Source organism: Natator depressus, chromosome 24 (assembly GCF_965152275.1).
Source record: "Natator depressus isolate rNatDep1 chromosome 24, rNatDep2.hap1, whole genome shotgun sequence".
Classification (NCBI taxonomy): domain Eukaryota; kingdom Metazoa; phylum Chordata; order Testudines; family Cheloniidae; genus Natator; species Natator depressus.
Window position 1 is genome coordinate 4866886 of NC_134257.1, and position 23228 is coordinate 4890113.

Sequence of the window (23228 nt, forward strand, 5' to 3'; positions counted from 1 at the left end):
TAAGATTGGCTTTAGCGTTATACGTTTGTTTCTTTGCGTTTATTTTCCATCTGATTTCTGTGCCTTCGGATGCCCTGTTTTCAAGCATTTCTCCACAACCATAAGGGCTAGGAACTTGTTTTTTAAAAAAATGAAAACAGATTCTCAATCATCACAGGATTCCAGGAGCTGGGGCTTTAAGAGAACCACGTGCAAGACTCGAGACAATATCATGAGTTGGCAGCACCTTATCAGTGTTTGGAAACCTTTGAAAACTAAGCTGCCACCCTCCTCTCCTTGCCCCAATCAGGAAAATGAAACTGATCAGCCCCATCAAAACCCTGCCATGTGCTGATAGCAGCCTGCACAGCTTCCTTTATACATCTGCCACCCCCGTCTCTCATTTTGAGAAATGCTGGTGGACAGCTTTATAATAGGACACTTCTCCTTTCTTCCATGTTTTGATGATCTGTGAGATAGTTCTCACTGCTGACACTCCATGGGTGAGCGCGACCATCTGAGTCGGCGCCCACTGAAATGAATGGGGCAGCAGCTATTTCAGGCTCTCTGCAAATTTCTCCTGTAATAATAATCCCAAGCTCTCATCTAGCATTTTTCATCAATAGATCTCCAAGCATTTCACGTAGGAGGTCAGTACCATTATCCCAGGGTCTAGCAAGGGGCATTTATTCTTCATGAGCCTTCTGTTTGTCCTGCACTCAGCAAGGAGACCAGGACATTGCTTCTTGGATCTCCCTTCCATCGTCAGAGAAAAGCAGGGAGGGATAGCTCACTAGTTTGAGCACTGGTCTGCTAAACCCAGGGATGTGAGTTTAATCCTTGAGGGGCCGTTTAGGGATCTAGACCAGAAATTGGGGATTGGTCCTGCTTTGAGCAGGGGGTTGGACTAGATGACCTCCTGAGGTCCCTTCCAACCCTATGATTCTATGAAAAGAAAACGTGCTTCGCTCTCTGCAAATCACCCATGGAGAGCACAGAGTCACTTGCCATCCTTTCTGGTTTGTGCAACCAGGACACTGGCGATCTAGTTCCAGACCCATCTGGCTGCTCGCATTTACATGCAGGGAAAGAAAAGAGGATGGGGGCTTCTCACTGCAAATCATATGACAAGTCAAGGCAATTTCTTGGGTCTACAACATACCAAAGGCCGGGAAGAAGGGGGGTCGGATTCGCAGTTACGCTAGCCCAGAAGCTCAAAGGTATTTAGGCACCTAACTCCCACTGATTTCAGTATCTGGGCCTCTGTTCCTGTACTCATGTCCAGGATAAAGAGAGGCCAGTTTTAAGCCATCTTTGTGCTCCCCATCTTTTAGGGTCCTGCCTGGCCCCCACAGGTAAGATAGAGCAGCCTTTAGATCTCTCTACCCCACACGTATGCACACACATGAAATCACACACCTATGCTCAAGCTCACAACACATGATCACATGCACTCATATGGCCACGCTCACACATGCATATACCCACTACACACACGTTCGTTCACACATGCATATTGGTATATACACATATACACGCTTGCTCTTGTACTCAAACACACATATTTACATTCACACACACATCCTGTTCCTCACACAAACACACACACACGCGCTCACATTCACACACTTGCCTACATACACACACACACGTTCACACTTGGCTGATTCTCAGCACCCTTTCTGCAGCTGATACCAGGCTAAATTGACACTTCTCCAGCTAACACCAACCCTCCCTGCTTCCCCAGCCAGCAGCTTGTCTCCTTGCACAGAATAAACAGCTGCCCTCCCTCCTCAGAGACCAATGCCATCACCTCCTCCTGGCTCCCACCCTGCACATCCCAATCTGTCTGCAGACCAGATTCTCTACCGCTTGGACTTCTCGCTAAAAGTGCTTACCAAGGGCTCCTTAATGCAGATCAGAGCCGATGCTCCATCCGGGACTAGAGACACATAGGCCAGAAGGGAGAGGCAGGAAAGCAAGTCCATTTGGGATAGAGCTTTGTATCTGAGGACAAGGTCACATTTAATGCAAAGGAGACCTCTCTGACAGGGTAGCAGCGGTGTCAAATGATAGTACAAGATATTGTATCCCGGAGTGGCATTAATATGTCTTAGAGGCACCAACCGAAATCAGGGCCCCACTGTGCGTTGCATACAGCCAGAGAAAGTCCCTGCCCCGAAGATCAGACAAGCTAAATGGACAGGACAAAGGATGGGAGGGGGCACAGAGAGAGACGGCAAAGTGACTTGCCCAAGGTCACCTAGCAGGCCAGTGGCGTGGTTGTGAATAGAACCCAGGTCTTCCTGTCCAACACACTAACCACTGAGCCATGTTGTCTCTTCTGAACGGGAGGCAAGGAATCCCCATTGGCTTGAATTTGCAGGTGAGGGAGGGAAGCTGTGTAGAGAGTCCAGCGACACATCCTTATATCAGGGGTCCCGATCCCTCAGCTGGTGCAAACTGGTGGAAATCCCTTGCAACCAGGTGACACCAGCTTAGCCTCTGGCTCGCCACATCTAAAAGCAAAAGGTCCCCAGTGGCTCTGCGAGCCAATGCCTGAAATTAAAAAAACAAGCCACTTGCTGCTGCTCCATGGGCATGAGCCGTCTAATCCCTTCTTGATAGGAAACACCTTAACAGAGATTTATATATGGGCTTGTCTCGTTGGCAAAGCAAAAAAACAATCAGCTCAGGCAGCAAATTAAAAACTCTCTGTCCTCAGGGCTCCAAAGGAGACTCCATATTCCGTGCACGCTGGAAGCTCAGTCATACAATGAACCTCGTTAAGATGCTGTTCAGGGTGGAGGGCAGCAGACAGGGAATTACACCAGGCGCCCAAAGCAGCTTCCAAACCACGACAAGGACCCTGCTGCAATTTCTGGCTGTTATTGCCTAGGAAGGGTCAATGGAACCTGCTCCCCTGAGCCAGGTCCTCAGCTGGAACAAATCAGCGTAGATCGCTGGCATCAGTGGGAGTCGTCTCCAGCTCCTAAAGATGCAACTTCCTGTCACTCAGTGCATGGATTGTGGCTAAGGGAAAGGGAGCATTATCTGAAGTGCCTCTGTGTGCTGGCTATCCCTGGCTGCCTGCACAGCCTTTTTGGGCTGGGGGAAGCTGGGAAAAATCTTAGAGCAGCCTCGAGGCTTCTCTAAATTGTGCTGGGGAAGCAGTCTGGGGCAGGAAGGGTTAAAAAAGAGGTTTAAAAGCCCATCCATATGGGGTCTTCCTCTGCTGGATGGTTGGGTAGGGGAGAATCCAGTGTTGCTTGGCCCCACCGGCAGATTGCAGAGCCCAGAACATTCAGTTTTCTTGCCCATCAACTAGTATTTTTCCTCTCCCGATGCATTTTTTTCTTATTTCAGTTTTGGATGCAGATCCATCTATTTATTTGATGCAAACAAAGCATTTCCCCGAGTGCCAGGGGCTGACTGACGAAACTCGCTGGATTTCAAGTGTTTGGATCTTGGACCATAAGGAGAGGAGAATGCTGCCCAAAATGTTTATGATATTTTTAGGCCAAGACAAATCTGTCGAATGGTGCGAGCTAAGCGGAACTATTACCATGGAGAAGGCTGGCGAGGATGTTTTATAGACTAGCAAAGAAGGGACTTCACACAGCTCCACTCATGTGGGAGCAAATGGCTGCATCTCTTGGGTGGGGGCAGTTATTCCGCCCAGGCAGGGGGATTAATTCTGAGCTCACTGGCACCAGGGTAATTCCACCGACTTGAGTCACAGGGGATTTACACCAGTGTCAATGAGAGCAGTATCAGAGCCATTGTGGGCCTGGATCTATGCTCGCTCAGGACCTTGTATGGTCATCTACACCAGCGCAAAGCAGGGGTGAAACCCCATCAGATCAGGAGGGCAGACTTTTTCACTGACTATGCAGCAAGTGTAGATACAGCTACCCAAGGGACAAGGTTCTCATTTACACTCAGTCCCCCTCACACCTCTACGGGGGCGGGTGTAAATTACTCTCACGTCAACACTTCTTTATACTGCCAAAGTGGTGTAAAGGGGCTGTCAGGCAAACAGGTCCCATAAGAAAGACCAAACGGCATCATCCCTTGTCGCCCAAGTGAATTCCGAGCGCTATAGCTTTTGTGTATAGACAACCCTCTAACTACCCCGGTAGAGTTAAAGTGGTGCAGCCCCCTAGTATGGATGCAGATCTAGCAACGTAAGGTTCTTACACTGGTATAGCTATGCCTGTACAGAAGGAGAATAAGTTATATTGGGATAAAACAATATTATACCCACATAACTGCACCCACACTAAGGGCTGTACTGTATATCGGCAAAACATCACACCCCTAACAACCGTAGTTATACCAGTACAAAAACTGGGAGAGAGGCCATGGGCTTGTCTACACTTACATTTGATAGCGCTCTAACTTGCTGGCCCAGGGGGGTGAAAAATCACCCCCCTGAGTGCAGCAAGTCTGAGAGCTTTAAAGCCCTAGTGTAGGCAGGCAGCGCTTTGAAGTTTCCAGTGTAGTTACACCCCAAGTCTACATTACAGACGTCTGCTGGCATAGCTGTATCAGCCAGGGTGGGTGGAGGGGGGGATTTCTGACCGACAGAGCTGTGCTGGCACAAGATGAAGTTCTAATGGCAACACTCTTCAGCTTGCTTCGCTCGTAGGAGAGCGGCTTTGCTATGCGGGTACAGAGCACAGCTTTGCCAGTACAGCTGCGTCCACTCTAGGAGCGCTTTGCCACTCTAGTAGACTGGTATTGCAATGCCGGTAAAGTGCTCCGGATGTAGACACAGCCTAAATGAGAATCAGGCTCCAGGATTTTATCAGCTGAACAAAGAGGTGGAAAGCTTCTTAGTTCAAAGATTGCTCTCCAAAAGCAATGAGGCATATATTTGAAAGAAAAGAAAAGAAAAGAAAAGAAAAGAAAAGAAAGATTTGGGAGGATTCCAGTTGCCCCCACTGCCCCCATGAAATCAAAGCCTCAGAGAGATGACGGAGGCTGCCAGATCACACCACAAGGATTGAAAAGTAGACATGACATGGCCAGAACAGCAGGGGGGAGATGATTTCTCTAGCAGCGCTTTGAAGAGGTTAAACCTTGCTGCTGTGTGAGGTCCCAGCACCATCATTCTGCCTGTGAAATGGTTGCGCTGCTCCTTTCAAGGGTCCTTTGCATCCAGGCCGTCTCTAGCAGATAAATTGAATGACTAGAGGCTCTGTGTGCTCTGCGTGTGTTAATTTACGTCCGCCTGTAATGGCAATAATTACCCAGCCAGCCCATTCATTTGTCTAAATTTGCCCGGATGCAGAGGGAGTTGTCCACATGCAGCTTCTTCATCAAAAGTGACAAACGCACGGCTCTAATCACAGCTCTCTCCGCTCTTAGGAACATGGCGCATGTCTCACTGATACTTTTGTGCTTGCGAATTCGCTGCTGGGGGGAAGGGAGGTGGATTGACAGCTGAGAGGTGGAGATCCTCCAACACAGAACGATTCTCAGTTCTGGCTGTGTCAGTGCAAGTTCTGCACAAACACGGTCATCTTCACTGAGAAGTTAACTCGAGTTGTAACCCCAGGGTTGCCCCTAACCCCGTCCACACACAAAACCCTATCACTCAAGTGCAGTGATGCGATTCACTCGAACTGTCTGGCCTGAGAGGGATGTACAGGCCAAAACCTGAGTGAGCGCAACTCATCGGCTGCTAACACGACCACTCTGTAGTGTGGACACAAGGTAGCAGCACTGAATGCTTTCCCACAATTCCCCCTGTGCGACCCTAAAGGACAGACAGGTTCTCCCACAATTCATTGGGAAAAAATTCACAGAGCAGCTCAGCTTCCTGCAACACAGAGGACCCCAGGATGTGTCCCCAGAAGTCCTAGTACCACACGAGTGAGTGCAGTGCCAGTGTGGACACAGCAACTTGAGGGTTATTTCACAATGTGGCAGTCCTCACCCGAGCTCGGCTCACACAAGAGGAATCACTCAAGTGTAGATCACTCGAGCCAACTCTGCAGTGGAAAATGACTCAGAAAGGTCATCTATTAAAACGCAAGTGAGCACAACTCATCAGCTGCCAATACAGTCACTCTGTAATGTGGACACAGGCTAGCGCTCAAACACACCCGTACGTATGGCTTTTTTCAACACCCACAACTGGGTCTAGATTTTTAGAAGAGTCCAGCTTCAAAGCTGGCTGGGAAACGACTCTCCCCCACCATCCCGGTGAAAAATGTTGACAAAACATAACAAAAAGTCTCTTTTTGTTGAAAAATTTTCTGCCCTGAAAATTTTAGGGTTGTGACCATTCCCCCCACCCCCCGGTTTTCAACGAAAACCCAAATATTTTAACGAAAAAAGAGTGCACAAATAGCGACTTTTAAAAAAATCTGTTTCTTTTTTGACGAAAATCCAAATATTTGTGTCAACAATCATCTTTTTTTGTGTGGAAAATTTTGTTTTTGATTAAAACCCCCCTGGTTTTCGATGAGTTTTTCATTGGAAAAAATGCGACGAGCAGAATTGGTTGCATTTTTTTCACTGAAAAGCTTTCACTGAATCAAAAAACAAAAACCAAACAACCAGCTCTGCTCAGCATCCATCTAGGCACTGGAAGAAGAAGCCCATGAGCAGGAGGTGGGACTAGATGACCTCCTGAGGTCCCCTCCAACCCTGATATTCTATGATTTGCAAGAGACTTCTGCACACAGCAGCTCCCACTGTGACACTGATGGCCAAACTTCCAGAAGAGCCCAACACCTAACACTTATCCAATGTGCTACACCCTTGTGCAAACCCTGCCACTTTTTTAGGTGCCTAAAATGGGAGCCGAGCTCTTCGGAAAATCCAACCCCCATGGTGGAGGCTGACCCCTTGGAAATTTTTCCCTGAGCGCTTCCAAAATTCTAGCCCAACTACTGTGCCTCATTCCTAATTCGGCTGGATCCTCATGAGGGCAGAGATGGGAGCTCAGTGTCTATCGCCCATACACTCCTTGGCCCTTGTGTTGAGAATGCCCAGAAGGCAGCTAATTAATGTAATGGCTGATGTGTCTCAGTGGCCACTTGCCCACTGGAAACTGGACCGAGACCCACCAAGCAGCAACCAAACGTGTCCGAGTGTTCGTCCTGGATTGGATGTTAGCAGCTGGCCTAGAGGTGAAAGGGTCTGCTAGTGATCTCCTAAATCAATCCAGCCATCTCCCCCAGGCACCTATCCTGTGCACCTATAGCTCAGTGCACAACACCTAATCATATGAAAGACTCCTTGAGTGGGGCAAATCCATGCTCCCTTCATGAAATCTGCTCCAGCAAGCTTTCCTCCTCGTGTAAATACTCCCATTGAGATCAAGGCGATTACACAGAGGAGCAGGGATTGTGTGGCGGTAGGGATCCTGGTTTTTGTCATCCCCTCGATCCTATTTGCAATTTAGAGCTTTATCTCAAGGTCAAGATACCCTGCTCCATGGCCTCCTTCCATCCAGAACCAAGAGCCCCTCAGTCGTGCATTGCTCGTGGTCGAAGCCATGCAGTAGACTAGGGTACAGCTCACATTAAGAGGCACCGTCCATAGCTCAGTCGTGATAGTGGCAGTGCCATGAGGCAACAACTGATGCCCACTCTCCTCTGGGGCAATCCCACATTTCCCTTCACTTGCCTTTCATTTGCAAGGGCAAAATACATCAAGTCATGGTGTTTAAAGGTCAGAAGGGACAACCGGATCATCGAGTCTGAACGGCTTGCAGCACAGGCCACGAAACACCGCCCAGCACCCACACACCAAACCCAACAACCGAAGTATCACAGCCCACAGGAGACTGGACTTGAATGAGCCACAGGCAGAGAACAGGAGGGACCGAGGTGCACCAGGGCCCGAGGCCCCGACTGAGATAGACCCAGATAATCCTGCATCCACACACTGCAGAGGAAGGTTAAAAAACCCAACCTCCCTGCCAATCTGACCTGGGGGAAAATTCCCTTCCCACCCCACAGATGGCGATCAGTTAGACCCTGAGCATGGGAGCAAGAACCAGCCAACTAAGCACCGGAGAGAGAGAATTCCTCCCCTCCAATGTCCCATCCACAGCCGTGGCCGCCCCTCGTGGTTTGGAGGAAGAAGGTAAAGAAATACCCCCTGAACACATGGGAAGGGCTGGTAAATACAAACGTTTGCAGAGTGTCTACATTAGTATTTTCCAATGGGGTTGGTTAACTCGAGTTAATTGGCACGTAATTAGCTGGAGTGACATACTGCCCCTCCTTATCATTCACGACCCATGAGTCAGACCCAAGAAATCATGAGTTTGGCTTCAAAAATCATGAGATTTATAAAAGATAATAAATTTGGGCTTCTTTTTATTTGCAATCTGGTTTTGAGCCTTTAGGGTTCACTCACGCCACATTTTCCAGCTTTTCTCCACAGGCAGGGCTAGAAACTTACTTAAAAAAAAAAAAAAAAGCTTACATTTCCACGTCATCCCATGACTCCAGCAGCTGGTGCTTTAAGAGAAACACCACACAGTGCGAGACAACGGTACAACTGCGAGAGCTGGCAACACTGGAGTTACAGAAGCACCAGCCCCGAGCATTCCAAAATCGTAGGTCGGGTCTAAGGAACCATGAGACTGGCTTTAAAATCAGGAGATTTTAAAGAAATAAATAAAGTTGGGATCCTTTCACTCGCCTTCTCATTTCTGAATCTTTAGTGGCCACATTTCCCAGGTTTGCTCTGCAATCTCCAGGGCTAGACACGTCCTCCTTTTTTTAAACAAAAGTTAAGATTCCCCCACCATCACACGCCTTCAGGAGCTGGGACTTTTAAGGGAGACACCAAACACGGCGAGGCTCGCCATTCTAGCGAATCTGCAGCGACTCCGGATTTGGCGACCCTGGACTTACAAACAGGGCCTCCGACTCTAGCCTCGTTGAGGGTGGGGAGAAGGGAAGGCCAGGTCTCACCTCGATTATGTCTGCATTGGTCCGGCTCTCGTGTGGCTCGTTGTACTCGGTGTATTTGAGCAGCACCTTGTCCATGTCCGTGCTGGCGTACTGGAACAGCTTGTTTGAGTGGTTGAAGATGATCAGGGCGATCTCACAGTCGCACAGGACACTCAGCTCGTAGGCTTTCTTCATCAAACCGAACTTCCGCTTGGTGAAGGTTACCTGCAGGGAGAAGGCAAGAGATTCATAGACTCATAGATAGATCCTGCAGCCTGACCTGCTGCCTCACAAAGGCCGCCAAGCTCCATCCAGTTTCCCCCGGACTGAGCCCAGTGACTTGTGTTTGACTAATGCGTCTCGTCCAGAAAGGCATCCAATCTGGATCTGAAGGGGGGTGGAAAGACTTTGGATCCATGTGGTTTATGTGGGTAATGGATCTCCTGACTGGGCCAGCCATGCTGCTAGCATGGACACAAAGGGGAACAAAGGTTGCATATCACACGCAATGGGCAGGCTACCGAGCGAGGCGTTACGGGAGATTTAAAGGGATATGCAGCCAGAGTGGTGGGAGCAGAAGACTGGGAAGGAGTTGGAACCATTTTGGTCATTAACCATGAGAAAGAGAGAGGGGGAAAGGGGAGAGAGAGCGTGCAAGAGACAAAGATAAAAGGGAGGTAGAGAGAAGGAGGAGCGAGAGAGGCATAGAGAAAGGGGAATGGAGTGAGACAGAGAGGGACAGCAAATCACAGGGCAAGGACTTGCCCTTTTTATGCCTCAGTTTCCCTAACTGGACAATGGGTAGGATAATACTGAGCCTCCCCCTCCTCCTCTAGGCCCTTGCAGGACCTAACCGATTCATATCCGCCAAGCACTTCAGGATCCTCCCAAGGCGGATGCTACCGAAGTGCAAGGATGATTACCGCGGTTGGAAGTTACATATTGCAGAATCAAGGGAAAATACATTTTAGCAAAATCCCCAACAGAGCCACCATCTGTCTGGCTTTTAAGGCTGATTTCTGAGCAGGAGAGATCTCTTTGGCATGGGCTGCTATAGCTCAAAGCGCACGCTTCACTGGAAGCTGCAGAACTAAAGCCAAGGGGGCTGATTCGCAGTTCTGCTCAGGCCCCTTTACCCGACTCTGGCAGGCCTAAGGCCAGATTAGGTAAATGGGCCTCGGAGTCATTGAGAATCAGGCCCCGAGGCTTCAGTGACAATAAGAACTGCAGACCCAATTCTCCACTGCCCTGTGCCTTGCCCACTCATTTAAACTAGTGCAAGTGGGTAAAGATCACCGGGGCACGCCTCATCACACCAGTATGACAAGGCCTTACAGAGGGTGTCATGGCCTCTTTTGTGTAATTATTTGCTCTTGTGCAAAGGGAGTGGGAAATGCTCCCAAACCCAAATGGTAGCGTTTTACATGCAATTCGCATGGGTGTAAACCACTGCACAAGGCACCGGACAAATAGAATCAGGCCTGTAGATTTCTGTGATCCCGTCTCAAAGGCATCGCAAATTCTGGGCCTGATTCTCTGTTGCCTTGAACCTCGCACTGTCAATCTATACCAGCGCAAAAGTGAGCAGGAAATGCTGCCCATTCTGATCCGGCAGCATTGCACACACACTTTGCATGACAGGTGTGTGAGTCCATGGAGAATCAAGCCCTCTCCCTTTGGCACCAAACTGGCACCTCTCGCTACCGCATGACACAGAGGTACCATCTAGAGCCCACTGCACATAATTCCCTGCCATTGTACTCTGCCTTCCCTTGACGGTCACTGCGGGTCTTCTGTGCTTCTGGCACACATATAGTGGGTTCTCTCACACAGCATCCCAGCTCCTCCAAGGCCACAGCCAATGCTGGCTCCTTCCCCCTTTGCTTCATTAACCACTCACTGCTCCGGCCCTTATTAAATCCACCATTGCACCAGCCACCAATTCACATGCTAAGGTGCAAGGTGCCAGGAGTGCCCCAGTGCACCACTCTGTAGCCCTCATGCTGCAGCGAAGAGAAGGGGGTCAGTGCATTAATCTCAATGGGTGGAGAAATAGAGAGGAAGGCCGGCCATGGGGTTAAGGTATCGGTTTGGGTATCAGGTACATGGGTTCCATTCCTGTCTCTGCCACAGACTCCCTAACACAGCTACTTAATCTCATTGTACCTTAATTCCCCATTAGTAAAATGAGGACAAGGCTCCCTGTCTTCATCCTTTATTTGTATTAAACTAACACATGCATTCTATGATGCCTAAGGGATTTAGGAACACAAGTCCCAAATCTCCCCATGGCGCTGTACATACATGCTCAGAGTTCCCAAAGATCTTAGGGTCCAGGGAAAAAAAGGAAGAAGTGGGCAAGTGAGACACACAACAGGGAAACCTTATGCTTTAGACAGGGTCTAACTAATAGGCTATGTCTACACTACACACAAAGCCTGGGCTCTGACTCCGGTTTGAGCCCAAGCTCCACTTCCGTCCATTCACAGATCAGTCTGACTCAGGTCAGCAAGCACTTAGGACCTGCGTCTTAGGACCGTGCCTGTGGTGTGGGTCAGAGCCCAAGTCCTACTGGGACTCGGGTCCAATCCCTATCATTTTGCAGTGTGGATGCAGCTCAAGCCTGCATCAGAAGGTCAGCATAGTGCAGTGTGTATGCATTAGCAGGGCTGAAGCTGGTCACTGTCAGAGCCAGGATCCTGGAGGAGGTGGACCTCAGATCCGATCCCGTCTGACAGTTCCTATGATTTGTCCTCCTGGTCATCCAGCATCTTAATGGCAGAGCCAGGATGGAACCCAGGTCTTCTACCTGTACTGGCCTACCCACTGGGTCAGTTGCCTGCCTTGCCAGTTCAGGGTGGAAGCTCTAGGGCAAGGACTGTCTCTTCTTGTCCTAGAGAAGACGCTGAGAAATTAATTCAGATTAAGGTAGGGTGCGAGCTTAAAGCGGAATAGTTATTCCTGATTAACATCCTGCGTGGATATTCTTATTCTGGAATAAGAGGTCCCTTATTCCAAAATAGCTTAATCCACTTCCAAAATGGATTAAACTAATTCACTTTGGAAGTGGATTAAACTAATTTGGAATAAGGAACTCTGATTCCTGACTCGAGCCTCCACACAGGGAATTAAGCAGCCAAAGTTAATCAGGAATAGCTACTCCAGAATAACTCCCCTTACTATATGTTTGTACAGCACCTAGTGTCACGGTTCCCCAATCTCAGTCGCAGAGCTAAGTACTAGGATATTTCATATCAATAATAATAGCAGCTTGCCCCTTCTTTCCAAGGAGCATGGGAGGGCCAGTACACACACCAGTCCCTTTCTTCCTGCAGGCACTGCTCTTTTCTCAGAGACATGCTGAACATTTGGATACTTTAAACACACCAGGGTTGTCTCCTCTGGTGTCCCAACACATCAGATACAGCCCTCAGCTGGTAGAGCCTTCACCACCGCTGCATCCCCACTGTCCTAATGACCTTGTCGGCGCATTTTTCCACATCGCCTGTCAGATCTGGAGGGTCACTGCACTTGTGACCGCTTCCCCCATCCTCCCCACCCACCCTGCCTCTAAATTAGCTGTCATTAACAATGTCGACTAAAGAGGCGTCCTTTGCTGGACGGATTCTCTATTCCTTTTGCTACTGACAAATGGGAGCGCTGCCTGCCCTTATCTGCTGATAAGGCCACCTGATCCGTGGCAGGCTGCATCTTATTGCACTGTGCACTTCAGCAGAGGGCACGGCAAATGGAAACTGAAGAGCGTTCAGAGGATTGGCTTCTTATTGGATTGAAGAGCCTGGGTCAGGGAAGATTAAAGGGCTTGATTCTCCATTGCCCTGCAGCTTGTGCAGCCATTTGCACCAATGCAAAGCTGGGGTGTAAAACACCGCTGTGCTGTTGTGTTTATTTTGCACCCTCTTTGCACTGGTGCAAATGGCTGCTGGACAACCAAGAACCAGATCTCTCAAAGAGCAAACGACCTCCAGGCGCGCCTGCAACATCCTGCCATCAATCTCTCCTTCTGTCAGCCCCAGAGCTATGCTCACAACAGATCAGTCTCACATGCATGTAAACTCACTCCCAAATCCCAGATTTCACTGCCGGAGCCTACTCTGGTCTGAGCTAGCCCCAGTCTTTGCAGCTTCCTGCTGCTCTGTATAGGGGAATCAGCCAAAACCCTGCTCAGGTGCGTGCCTCCTTTGGGACTATGGTTGGCAGGCCTCCCCTGTTACAAGGCCAGAAAGACTGTAGCATGCCTGACGGTCATTTTAACAACTGGGCCCCAATCCTGTTAAATCCTTTCTCCCACCAGTAGTCCAATGACTCACCCACAGGAGTAAGGAATACTCAAGAGAGAGCAAGGATTTGCAGGATTGGGCCTTTACCATTCAGACTGAAATAGGCCCAAGTCTCATTTACCCTAAGGTCTCTTTACATGGCCGTGGTGGCGTAAAGTGGTTTCAAAATGGGTGGAAATCCTTTCGTACTGCCAGACATTGGTGTAAAGGGGCCTTAAGTGCAAATGAGGATCACGCCCTAAGAATCACCCTCATGCAATTAGGGAGGGCAAAGAGGACCCAAGCAACCAATGCAGCCAATCAAAAACTAAGCAACGCCCCACAGACTTTGAATGCTTGCAAACAGCTGATGGAACAAGAACCGCGTTGCTGAAATGACCCAGCCCAAAGGTTTGAACAGCAAATAACTCTCGACAAAATTGTCAGAGGAGAAATAAAGCTTGAGGGAGAAAAAAACTGCTCTTGAATAATGTCCATCCATTAGGAAAAAAGCTGTAAGGTGTCCTTTGGAGGGAGGGACTGTCTCTCACTGTGGGTATGTGCAGTGCCTAGCGGAATGGAGCCCGGAGCTCAGCTGGGGCTTCTACCATAAAGTGACACTGCATCAAGTTGGGGAAGCAGAGGAGACCACACCAGTGAGCTAATAACTCTCTTTTGTTGTCCGGCTCTAACATCAGGAGATGTATGATGGCAGCTCCTAGAGCTGGGTGCTACACATGCACATGGAGAGAGACAGTCCTGGCCCTGATGAATTTATAATCTCGTCCACACGGACACTTAGCCCACAGCAAGCTGGGGTGAAAATCTACCCCGCCGTAGCTTGCCGCATGCCGAGGTTACATCTGCACTGTGTTCTGGAGCCCGCAGGAGCTCCACAGACTCGGGCTAGCGGGGCTGATGGCGGTGCTCTGAAAGCAGCCCTTTGAAGCTGTGGCTCAGGCTGGAGCCCAGGGAGCGGGGTGGTCCATTTAGGCCCCAGCTCAGGAAAGCATCCCTGGTTCAGATGGACTTCGGCACTTAAAGTTAGGCACCTGCTTCAACCCTTCCTTGAACTGGAGCCTTAGACTGTAGACTCGTGGGGGCAGGACCTGTCTCTCACTCTGATCCCTGAGCTTTGGCAGTGTTACCGAGGCCTTCGCCCTGGTCTGCGCTAGAAAATCAGAACAATCCACACCCCTGAGCAGCGTAGTGAAGCCGACCTAAGTCCCCGTGTAGACAGCGCTAGGGCAATGGAAGAATTCTACCGCCTCTCGGGCAGGTGGACTATCGACAGCGACGGGAAGACAGACCCCTCCTATCGGCGGAGTTAGCGTCTACTCTGAGGCACTGCAGCTATGCGGTGGTAGAGAATCGGTAACGAGAATCGGGCCCTGGCGTTTACATTGTGTTTCACAGCTTCCCACATGGGACTTCACTTCGGTGGCCGCCAGTTCCCCTGGCCTCCTCCCTCCCCTGTCTGGGGTGATTAAGTAGAAATGAGATTCGGCTCTAATCGTCTCAGCCCTTTTAAAGTGCAGGGATGGCACACCACGCAGCTGTTCTCCACCACGTGAGGCTGCTAACCCCTCGGAGACTGTGTCTTCTGGGCTAACTCGCTCTCCCTCTCTCTGACTCTGAGCCCTCACGGTCACGTTGCCAGGGTCTCCGAGAGCTCCGGCCTGCTCGACGGCAAATCAAATTACTTCAGGATCAGCACGGGTGTCATCGCCAGACTCCATCTCTCTCTCTGCTGCCCGCTGACAGATTGGGGGAGGGGGCTTAGCTTTGCTGCATGATAAGGATATCTTGGCAGCTCGAAACTTGTGCTCCCAGGAGCTTAAGTGGGGAGCCCCTGGCCACTCTGGCTCTTGCAAGGAGAGGGAAATTAAAATGCCCCGTGTGGCCACATTTATAAGGGGCAGCTTCTCCCATTGAAAGGCATCTCATTCTGTCAAGTGGCAGAACAGTTTAGCATCTGAACAACTGAGTCCAGGGCTCAGAAACCAGATAGGTGGGCACTGGATAGATAGATAGATAGATAGATAGAGTGTATGGGGATAGATAGATCAGATCAGTGATATTCAACCTTTTTTCATTTGCAGACCCCTAAAAATTTTTGAATGGAGGTGCAGACCCCTTTGGAAATCTTGGACATAGTCTGCAGACCCCCAGGGATCTGTGGACCACAGGTTGAAAAACACCGGATTAGATAATGAGGTATGCATGGGGATAGCTAGATAGCTAGAGGGGGTTTATGGGGATAGATAGATTAGACACACAGAGCTATACACATGAACTGAGAGAGAGAGATTGAAATAAATCTGATCCTCCCCTCTGCAAAGAAAAGGTTTCTTGAAGAGCTGGGCGAGTAACTCCCACAGCAGCTGGTATGTCTTCTCACGACTCCAGGCGGGGAGTCGGCTCCGCTCTTATTCCTGGAATCATTCCCCCCCCGAGCAGCCACGTGACAGCCGTTATCCGTGAAAATGGCCACGAATCCCCAAAGCTGCCCCAACGATGTTTTGTTCTCAAGTCCACCGAGTGAACCCCTCTCATCCACACTGAGGCCCCTTGACAGGGCTTGGGCAGCACGAAGAGGCCTTACAGCACAGGTAAATTTCATTTGGCGGCCAATTTCAAGGCCCTTCACGCTACCAGAGAAGCATAAAGGGGCCGAAAGGCATCTCTACACCTGGAGGTGGAATGCCCAGCTCGGGGAGACATACCCGCGCCAGCTCTGATCAAGGTAGTGCAGCTGCGACACCGCAACCAGCTAGCCACCCCAAGCATGGACTCGTTCAGCACACTACATACGTACTCCGGTGGCTAGCCCCATCTGCTACGTCTGCTGTCACACCTACAGTCTCTTCCTAGGTGCTGCTCGAAGTGCAGACATACCTTCTTAGTGCAACTGAGACTCTGATGCTGGGAATACAGGCGACTGATATTTGCTGACTCTTTTCACCTTCCGTTTAAAAAGATTCCTCTCCCCAGCTGGACGGTGGAAACCACAGCATGTGACTGAGAGGACCAGACGCACAGCACAAATAATAGATACCTTGCAAACAGCCCATGGGGTTGAAAATTAGTAAGTTGTTTGATAGACACCGATGCCCAAGAAATAGGTTCACAGAAACTGGATCTGTCCGTGAATGATTCAGCTACAGGTGATTGGGTGAAATTAATCCGAAAACTTATTTGTGTTACAACACTGTCTCTCAGGCTGCCTTCAGGGATTGAACCCAGAAAAGTGGATCTGAAAGCACAAGTTTCTAGTGCAGTGGTGGGCAACCTGCAGCCCGCGGGCTGCACGTGGCCCATCAGGGTAATCCACTGGTGGGCCGTGAGACAGTTTGTTTACATTGACCATCCCAGTGGCTGCAGTTCGCCGTTCCCGGCCAATGGGAGCTGCAGGAAGCGGTGTGGGCCACACGGTTCTGTTTGCCAGAAGCTGGGAATGGGCGACAGGGGATGGATCACTTGATGACTCCCTGTTCTGTTCATTCCCTCTGGGGCACCTGGCATTGGCCACTGTTGGAAGACAGGATACTGGGCTAGATGGACCCTTGGTCTGACCCAGTAGGGCCATTCTTATGTTTTTATACATGGACTAATCACTAGAGGGGGACAAAGAGCCAAATTTTGTTACCATGGGTTACACTTGCAATAAATAATGCGACCAGCTCTGGGGGACTATTTTAGAGGTTATTTGTATTCCAAATAAAACTTAATCACCTCTAAGTTTATCTGATCCCATTTCTCCAGCCTTCAAATAACAGTAAACACTGTGCCTTTGTGGGATAGAAAAAGTCAGAGATAGAGGTGGTCGGAAAAAAACAGGAAAATGATTTGGCAAAAAATTTGAAACTTGTTTCCATTTCATAGGCTTTAAGACAAACTCAGTTTTTTCATGAACTTTTCCCACAATACTTACTTTTTTTTACTCAAATTGTTCTTCTACCAAACCCGCCATGTTTTTCAGGTTTTCAGTACACAACAATTTTGAAAATGATTTTTGTAAAAACGCCAGGAAAATATATCATGGAAAGTTTTGTGGAAGTGAGGGGGAAAAAATGATACTGTTGATGAAAAGTTTTGTTTTTGAATAAAAAAGGCCATTATTTGACCCCCAAAAAAGTTCACTCAAAAAATGATGACGAGCTTTACTTAGAGGTTTCCATTTTGGGAATCCACAAAACATCGTGCCAGATTCATTCTCAGTCTAATTGTTTCCCCTTTGACAGAGTCACACCAAGCATGAACTTGGAATGGCTGAGGACCTGCAATGGCACGTGGACAGACGACAACTGCACTAAGTAGGTACATAATGCTACCAAGTCCAGATTCTTCACGCAGCTCCGCTGATGGGGGTAGCATTTCACACACTTCAACCAGGTGTCAATGGCCACATAAGACGCACATCCCAAGGAAGAGTCAGGAGCTATAATGATTTGATGTGGTGTCATGTGTCAATCAACAGCCGATACACACTGTGCCGTGACGTTTCAGTGCGCGGTGATGGGGGTCACGGCTGGAGTTTGTCTCGTTGGACCAACACAATGCTGGCAACGCTATTCAGAGTGACCAATAAGAGGGATCTCTGGGAAGATGGGGCAGGGAGGTGGCTCTTGGCCATGCCTGGAGGTCTGAAGCTGGAAAAGGGGGAGAGCAAAGAAAGCAAGGCCTGGCTGCTCTCAACCCTCTGAGAGAGGAAGGATGGGCCAGTGGTTAGGGTTTGGAAGACTTGAGTTAAATTCCCTGCTCTGCAAACAATGTCAGGCCACTTACCCAAGATTAACAACCCAGTCTCTGGCAGTGTCAGAAATAGGACCCAGGAGTCCAGGATCCCCAATTTAATGACTAGGTTATACTTCCTCTCCAGAAGTAGGAACTGAAGCCTGGGGAGTCCTGCCGGCCAATCCCTGCTGCTTTATCCACTAAACCCACCCCTCCTTCCACACCCAGGGATAGAACCCCGGAGTCTCAACTTCCAGTGCTTAGTTCTAGCCACTAGCAAAGCCCCTGACATATAAAACCATCAATTACCATTATCCTGCCATTCAAGTCTACCAGCATTATTGTGAAAAGGGAAAGAAACCCAAAACCTTTCAACTATAGATAAGCAGACAGGCTGGGATTTACATGGGCCTGACCCTCATCTAGAAGAATTAACCTTATAAGACTAAGAGGGTAATTAAATCTCATGTTTCAGGGCATAAGCTGATCGCCATAGGGGTCAGGAAGGAATTACTTCCACACACAGTACTGTGCTATCAGAGGATTTTTGCCCTCCCCTGACGTATCAGGCACTGGTCTTTGCCAGACCCGCCTTGATGGACTAGTGGGCTGATGTGTTAGGGCAAATCTTATCCTATCCTCTAATGTCATTAGCGTCTATTACTGGCTCTCCTCTCTTGTGTTTGGCTTCTACACTAGGGCCTTGATTCTGGTCTCACTGATCAATGGTAACTCCATTCATTTCAGGGGAGTCATCCTGATTTCCTGGCTCAGCAGACAGGAGCAGAAACATGCCCCTGGACTCTCAGGAGAGCTCGGCGCAGCATGCTAGCCCTGAGGTTGCAAAGGCGCAGATACGGTCGGGCAAGGTCCCTGCAAGACAGACACAGCACAAGAGAGGAAGATTGGTCTTGTAACTAAGGCAGCAGACTAGCTCTCAGGAGACCTCTGTTCGGTTTTAACTCGGCCACAGACATGCTGGACTTTGGATCAGGGCCCCAGTGTCCTGGAGTTCCTTACACGGCAGAGGCCAATGATTATTTATGAATTAAATTTGCACAGGGAGCGGAATCACTGGTTACTCCCCAGAGAACATCCCCACAGGAAGGATGGTCTTGTGGCCAAGGCTCTGGAGCTGGATTCAGGGGAGCTGGGTTTAATTTATGGCTCTGTCCCAGACTCCCTTGTGTGACCTGTGATGAGTCACTTAATCTCTACAGGCCTCAGGTCCCCCATCTGTAAAATATTTCCTTGATCTGCCTTTTCTGCTCAGATCATAAACTTGAGGGGAGGGATAGCTCAGTGGTTTGAGCATTGGCCTGCTAAACCCAGGGTTGTGAGTTCAAGCCTTGAGGGGGCCATTTAGGGAATCTGGGGCAAAAATTGGGGACTGGTCCTGCTTTGAGCAGAGGGTTAGACTAGATGATCTCCTGAGGTCCCTTCCAACCCTGAGATTCTAGGATTCTGCAGAGCAGTGTCCATGCCTTACTCCCCGTCAGGGCTGGCTCTAGGTTTTTTGCCACCCCAAGCTCTGAGAACACAACTGCCCAAGCCCCTGGAATTGGGCCGCCCCAAGCCCGTGCTTGCTTTGCTGGTGCCTAGAGCTGGTCCTGCTCCCTGTGCATGCAGCACCCTAGCAAAATGGAGTCTGGTCTAGTTTATGTCTTTTATGTGCTACTGTAATACCTATAATAATGACGGATCAGTCATCTTTGAGAAAAGGGTGAGTGCCTGGGAACGCTTTTAGACTGTACCTTCTTTGGGGCATTTGTAATGTGTTTGTACAGCTGCTATCACGATGGGACCTGGACTCAAGGTGCTACAGCCATAGAAATGTTAAACAACGACAATCCAAGAACCTGGCAAATTGCAAGTTCTCAGTGAGGTCAGGTTCTGCTGGGAGCTAGTAGCGCTGGTATGCAAGCAAGCATGTCCACAGCAAAGAGCACACAGCACACATCACACACACACAGGCATGTGCAGAGACATCCCACATGCAAAGCAGCTTTAACTGGAAGACCTAGATTTCCAGAGGCAGAGCCATGGTATGAAAGCACATGCATAATTCAGCAGCATCAGATTCCTTAACTACCGGTTAGCAACATGAGAGAGGAGAGATTCTCCCCTCTCTGAACCTCAGGAAAGCTTTCTGTGGAGACGGGGATGGAAAATTTACCAGCCGAGCTGCACAACGCATGGGCTAAGGATGCAGGGCAGACCTTTGGATTGAAGCCAGTTTTCCCCACCCCACCCCAGAGAGAATCGAACATTTGGAGTCAGTCCCGCGCAACTAGTTCGGCCAGTTCCATAGTCATGCTATGTCCAAAACACATCCCTGTGGACAGTTTAGATCAGTGGTGGGCAACCTGCGGCCCACCAGGGTAATCTGCTGGCAGGCCGCCAGACAGTTTGTTTACATTTGCATGGCAGCCTGCAGCTCCCATTTGCATGGCGACTGGTTTAGATCCTTGAACTGAAACAATAGAGGGGAGAGAAATGATGGAAGAAAGGTGGGACCTTTGTTAGCGCCTAGAGACTGCAAGTGAAATCAGGGCCCCTTTCTGCGAGGCGGTACATACACATAGTGAGAGAAAGCCCCTCCCCTGAAAATCTTACAATCGAAACAGACAAGGGCAGGAAAAGGTAGGATTATTATCTCTGTTTTTCTGATGAGGAACTGAGGCCTGAAGACATTAAGTAACATGACCACAGTCACACAGGAAGACTGTAGCAGGGCCAACAGCAGGCTGCAGGTCCCAGGACCATGCCTAATGGATAAGGTGTCTGACTTTGGATCAGAGGGCTGTGTGCTTGCCTCTGATCATGGGTTCAGCTGGCCAGGTCTCAGCTATGAACGTGGCGGATTCTCCATCACACAAAGCCTTGAAATTGGGACTGGATTTCTTTCTAAAGTTACACTGTAGTGCTGCCGGAAGATAAAGGGCTTGATTCGGGCTGAGTTTCTAAGGCCTGGACTATGCAGGAGGTCAGACGACAGGATCATAATGACCCTACCTCAAAGTCCATGAGTCTTCAGAGTGTCAGATCGGCACCCAATCCACTGGGCCACACAACCTGGGTCTGTGAGGGGTTCTGGTACTAAGGCCAATACCTAAACAGAACATGGGCCACATCCTGTGCTGATTTACATCAGTGTAGAGCCCGTGACCTCAACAGAGCTGAGCCCGTCTACACGAGATGGGGATCAGGCCCACTGTCTTCCAGAGCCTTGCTTTTTTCTTCCAAAAGCGACTTCTTTCCTCTCATCCTTGCTGGGCAAGGGAAGGAGAGGGGGAAATAATTGATTCCGAAGCCAGCTTAGATGACCAATTAAACAGCTCTGCTGCTTCGTTAACTTCCTGGCTCTGAGAGGGTTTTGCTGGGTTTGTTTTAAAAGCCAACCGATACCTTCCTTGATCATGCAAAGAGCGTGGTTCAAAGCGGGGGGGTGGGTGTGTGTGTGTGTGGGGGGGGGTCTTTATGCGATCCGAGCGGTGTCAGATAAGAAGCATCCCCATTAGAAATGTTTGTGATTACAGTGAGAGGGTAGAGGGAGAACAAGATGAAAAAAAAAAAAGAGAGAGAGAGCTGCAGGAAAGATAAAGGCGCCCCTTGACTCGCCCCCAGGCAACCGTTCCAGCCAGATGTTCTCAAGCCGTCAATTGTCTCTCTCTTTGTATCAGACCACTTTGTGTTTTTATTATAGGTAACATGTACATGCTGTACTCTCTCTCTTTTTCTTTTTCCATTAGCCCCTTTATAGTAGCTATAAATCCCACTGCCAGATTCCCTTTTTTTTTTTTTTTTTCTTTTTTGTCCTCACGTTGGCTCCCAAGCTGCCTGCCTCTCTCCTGCTGGTGGTGCTGTGGCAAAGCAGGAAGGAAGGTGGAGGAGAGAGGTGCTACGGGGAGTGAGGCGTAACCTGGTGGACTGGGACCAGAGCGGAGACTCTGGAAACCCGGGTACTAGCACCAGCACTGACTTCCTGGGTAAGTCACTTTCTCTCTGGGTCTCATTTCCCCCCGCTTTCTCTATTTAGACTGGGATCTCTTTGCGGTATGTACAGCGCCTAGCTCACTGGGGCCATGATCTCAGTTGCTTTTATATTACCAAACACCTAGGAGCCTGGACCCAGCCCCTACGGTGCTTGATGCTGTACAGATACAGAACAGACAGTTCCTGACCAATCTAAGTGTACATCTACCTTTGAGCTGGGAGGGGTGTTTTCCCCCTCTGCTTGAGCTAGCACCTAAAAATAGCAGTGTCCCCCTCGCAGCACGGGTAGTAGCTTGAGGTAGCCGTCCAAGTATGTACCCGCCGCCGACACATTTTTAGGCACTAGCTCGAGCCAGTACATCTCCGGGAATCTCACCTCCAATGTAGACATACCCTAAGAACAAGACAACAGATGGATACTGAAGATGGGGGAATACAAGGAGACAATGACATGGTATTGGTCAGCATGACAGCCGGTGGTCGGGCATCCAGTGCATACAGCCAAAAGTGACTCTTAGTCACCCGGGGGACATCCGCAGCGCTGTCAATTTCAGCTCAGGCTGTTGTGCTCAGCACCCCTGGAAATCCAAGCTTAAAAATCGTGAGCTATAAAGAAAAAAAAAGGCACTTTCTCTGGGCTTTCTGGTTTCTGAGCCTTTTGGATCACACTTGGGTCATGTTCCCAAGCTGTTCTCTGCAATCGTGAGAGTTAGAAATGTACTTTTTTTTAAAAAAAGAAAGCAAGCTAATATTCTCGCCTAATCACCTGACTCCAGGAGCTGGAGCTTTGAAAAAAGCACCAGGTATTGTGAGACTCGCAATAAAATTGCAAGCGTTGGCAACCCTGAGTAGTAGCTCCTGTGGGAACCAGACTGTCACAGCTGTCTTCTATTCCCCACCCAACCTTCACAAGCTCAGCCGAGAAAAGCACTTCACTAAGGTGACAGGCAGGCAGGCGGGAGAAACTGAGTCCGAGAGCCGATATTCCCCTCCTCATTCATTTTTACAACTTCTCCTCATAGTTATTTATTTATTCGATGATAGCAAAGAGGGAGTCCCTGATTGAGGTTCTGTGGTGTTAGGCGCTGTACAAACACAGAAGGTCCCTGCCCCGAAGAGCCTACAATCTATGTATAAGATGACGGACCAGGGATGGACAATCCCCATTTTACAGCTGGGGAAACTGAGGCACAGAAAGGGGCAACGACTTGCCCAAGATCATCCAGGAGGACAGCTGAGAATAGAACCCAGGTCTCATAAACCCCAGGCCATTGCGCTGGGCAGTAGGCCATCTCACCCTGGTGTTCCTTTG

General features: G+C 49.4%; 1 protein-coding gene across 7 annotated transcripts in view; it reads right to left on the reverse strand.

Annotated features, from left to right (window-relative positions):
* The window catches only part of MEF2D (myocyte enhancer factor 2D), a 169537-nt gene that overhangs the window by 44198 nt on the left and 102111 nt on the right, over nucleotides 1–23228 (reverse strand). For all 7 annotated transcript variants that reach the window (XM_074938697.1, XM_074938696.1, XM_074938695.1 and 4 more), the window contains one exon: nucleotides 8925–9128. In XM_074938697.1, coding sequence (XP_074794798.1) covers nucleotides 8925–9128 — 204 coding nt within the window. The remainder of the gene's footprint in view (nucleotides 1–8924; nucleotides 9129–23228) is intronic.